Genomic DNA, 3,908 nt, shown 5'->3' with positions numbered 1-3,908 from the left:
CATCTTCTCAAAAAAAAAAAGATAAAAAAGAAAGAAAGAGACAATAATTAAATTTGCTACAATTGAGTCAATTTCATTCATAAACTTGACCACACAACGTTATATCCTATCCTATCTTCAATGAAGGTAAGGTTGGATTATATGGTCTTTGACAAATGTAAGATTATATTATATTATATATATATATATATATTTATTTATTTTATATATAATTTGAAGGCATGGGCACACAAGGAAGATAAAACTAATGATAATGGCAGTGAATAAAGTATATAAACTCGTCTTCTTTACAAGATGCGGGGCAGTCACAAGATATGTTATAATATATCATAGTGATGATATAAAAATGCACTTCTCCTGAAAGCCAAATCTTAACACATTTTATGCAATAACAAATTGCTTGCATTCATACCACTCTTATTAGGTGACCATAGAGTCAACTCTAAAAGGTTGTATAAATGGAATCATTAGAGTCAGTGGGTCATAAGGGAGGAATGATTCCATACGAGTGGAAGCCTTGTCATTCTCAGACTCATTCCATACGAGTGGAAGCCTTGTCATTCTCAGACTCAATAGAAAAATTCTTAAATAATGCTTCTTCCTTTTTTGGGTCAGTTTGGGGGTAAGAGAAAACCAGCCAAGCAAGACACAGATACAAGCAGCCAAGGGGCGCATAATAGAACAAAACTACTAGGCAACTTAAACATACATACAGCAACAAAGACATCAAAAATTAATTGACCACCAAGATCAGAGAAGGGAATTCTCCATTAATTAGCTAGATAATGCACAATTTTGGATGGAGTTATATACTTTTGATCTTGCTGCTACTCTGCGTCTGACATTAAACATTATGCAATTCAAGATCCCCATTTATAATAACTACACTTTCCAATTGTGTATTCTTCCATATCTGATAATAAAAATAAGATGCTTCCCAAGCCAGCACACACATTATCTTCTTCAACCCAGAAACAAATTGAGCAGTTAAAAAAATTTTAAACATCAATCATCAAATATGTGTCTACTTTTTTTGTGTACTTCGCTAGATCAAAGGTGTGTACAAAAGATGTAAAATTGAATAATGGATCATCTTCATCTTCTCAAAAAAAAGATAAAAAAGAAGGAAAGAGACAATAATTAAATTTGCTATAATTGAGTCAATTTCATTCATAAACTTGACCACACAACGTTATATCCTATCCTATCTTCAATGAAGGTAGGTTTGATGATATGGTCTTTGATAAATGTAAGATTATATTATATTATATTATATTATATTATATATATACATATATTTATTTAAGGCAAATTACGATTTACCCATACATGATTTGGCCGTAATTAAAATTGCCTAATTTGAAATTTGATACTTTAAACACTTGAGGTTAACTAAATTAAATTTTTATAACCCACATTTATTAAAAATATAACTAAATATATACTTTTACTTCACTTTTATATATATTTTATCAGAAGGATTTGGAAGCAAATTAAAAAATTATTTATTTACATCTTAAATTTAAAAAAAATAAATAATTTTCATGCCGATAGGATAGAAAGAATTAAAAAAAAAAAATTAATTAGAATAAGAGTTTATCAAATTATCTATTTAATTTTTTTTTTGAGATAAATCTATTTAATTATTAATTCATTGTATTGAGTCAACTTCAAATATGAACTGGATGAATACAACTCTTCCTGAATTATCTAACTATAAATCCCTCTCATAATATCAGACCACACTTTCTCTTAAAATCTCTATTCCCTCTCCCCTCTCTCTCTCTCACATTTTCCAATGGATTTTTTCAAATCCGTCTTCTCCGAAGACCCGGACCCACCCCAAAACGTCGACGCTCCGGAACCGTACCCGGATCCGGACTCGGACTCGGACTCCACCGCGATTTGGAGTTTCGGCGGATTGATCAAAACGATCGCGTCGAAATCGGAGTCGGTGATCCAAACCTACCGGCGCGATATAGAGGAATTCGGGTCCGGGTTGAAGAAAGAGACGTCAGTGATCCGGGAAGTCGCGTCGCGAGCCGTCATGGATTTCCCGGCTTCGCTCGACGCCGGAGCTTCCGTCGCTCAGGAATCGCTCGAGTCGGTAGGTCAAGCCATCGACGATATCGGATCTTCCGTCTGGAAATCGACGGCGGAGATCATCACTCACGGCGCGGACAAGCTCTTAGTAGCCGCGGCCGCCGGCTCTGATTCCGATTCCGATTCCAATAACGGTAGGCAATTGAGTAGCAGTAGCCAGGTTTCGGATTTGAAACCGTACAGTAGGTTCGACGCGCAGGTTCGTGCGGTTCAGTGCGATTTGAACACGTATTTGGAGGAACCGAAGGAGGAGGATTTGGAGGATTGGAAATTAGGGTTTGTGTTAGAGGAAAAGGGGAAAGAGATTGAGGATTTGATCAGAGAGAATCCTGTGATTGAAGAGATTTATGGGAACATTGTTTCGACTAGGGTTGACAAGGAGAGTTTTTGGATTAGGTATTTTTATAGAGTACATAAGCTGAAGCAAGCCGAGGAGGCGAGAGCTAAGCTCGTGAAGCGAGTGATTTCCCATGGCGAAGAAGAGGATTTGAGTTGGGATTTTGATGATGATGATGAAGAAAATGGCGAGAAAAATATTATTAGTAATAATGATAATGTAGCATTGGATGATGATAAGAGTTCCCGGGATCGGGACAATGTTGTTGAAAATGTTGGTGTGAAATTGAATGAGAAAGGAGGGGATAGTGAGGAATCGGGGCGAGATAGTGATGTTTCGGTTGTTTCAAGCCAGCCATTGTTGGTGGCAGAGGAGGAAGAGCTCGGGTGGGATGAGATTGAGGATATTGGAAGCAATGATGAGAACAAAGGGGAAGGGGAGGATGGTGTTGTTTCGAGTTCCAATAGGGTTGATTTGCGTAAGCGGCTGAGTAAGGCCGAGGAGGAGGAGGATTTGAGTTGGGATATTGAAGATGGAGATGATGATGATGATGACAAGCATGTTAAATCGTGATTAATTTGAGCTTATTACACTCTCTCCCTGATTTGGGTTCCCCTGCAAAGTGTTCTTTTATTTGTTAATGATATTTGATTATTTGGCCTTTTATAGATTAAAATTGTAAATTCTTGTCTCTGCATCTGTTTATTTTTTAGTTTAAAGTGATTAGATTCATCTTACATTGTCTCATTTTTTATAATTGAATTCAATTTGGATTCCCCATCATTGGAGATCCTTGTACTGTGATATCTAGATGGACATAGATGTGGGTTAACCAACAATCTTATGGTGCTTTGAATTATATTACCCAGACTCTCCTATTACCAAGTTTCATTCTGTGTAGTATCTGTGATTTGGGTGATTAGAGGCTTCTCTGGTTGCTTGGTCTGGCCTGACCAATGTATCAGAATCATTCATGGTTATTTAATTTAATTGCATTATGTGGCATTATATTGGGTGCAATCTATTATAATCTCCATGAGTTAAAGCTTGGAGATTTCTTGGTGTTCTTTTTTCTTCCCCAAAATCATTTTATGCTCGACCCCAATTGAGGCGCCATCAATAGTAGCCTTAACAATGAAGGCTGCAGTTTTCTAGATGGACATAGATGTGGGTTAACCAACAATCTTTTATGGCTTTCTTCCCAGCCATATGGTGCTTTGAATTATATTTCCCAGACTCTCCTATAACCAAGTTTCATTCTGTGTAGTATCTGTGATTTGGGTGAGATTAGGCTTCTCTGGTTGCTTGGTCTGGCCTGACAAATGCATCAGAGCCATTCATGGTTATTTAATTTAAATTGCATTATGGCATTCTATTATAATCTCAATGATTTAAAGCTGGGAGATTTCTTGGTGTTCTTCTTTCTTCCCCAGAATCATTCTATGCTCAACCCCAATTGAGACGCCAT

The 3,908-nt window shown here is 36.7% G+C and overlaps 1 protein-coding gene across 1 annotated transcript; it reads left to right on the top strand.

Moving 5' to 3' along the window:
• The first annotated feature begins 1,720 nt into the window (after positions 1–1,720).
• LOC112004598 (uncharacterized) lies at positions 1,721–3,223 on the top strand. The gene has a single exon (XM_024036835.2). The coding sequence runs from the start codon at positions 1,799–1,801 to the stop codon at positions 3,011–3,013; it is 1,215 nt and encodes a 404-aa protein (XP_023892603.2). The 5' UTR covers positions 1,721–1,798; the 3' UTR covers positions 3,014–3,223.
• Positions 3,224–3,908: the final 685 nt, after the last annotated feature.

This window comes from Quercus suber, unplaced genomic scaffold (genome assembly GCF_002906115.3).
Source record: "Quercus suber isolate HL8 unplaced genomic scaffold, Cork oak 2.0 scaffold_390, whole genome shotgun sequence".
Lineage (NCBI taxonomy): Eukaryota > Viridiplantae > Streptophyta > Magnoliopsida > Fagales > Fagaceae > Quercus > Quercus suber.
Note: the sequence above shows the minus strand (reverse complement) of the source record. Positions and strands in the feature narration are given on the sequence as shown.

Bases quoted from the DNA above. Each gene is read 5' to 3' on its own strand.
- LOC112004598 (XM_024036835.2), top strand. From the start codon at position 1,799: ATGGATTTTTTCAAATCCGTCTTCTCCGAAGACCCGGACCCACCCCAA.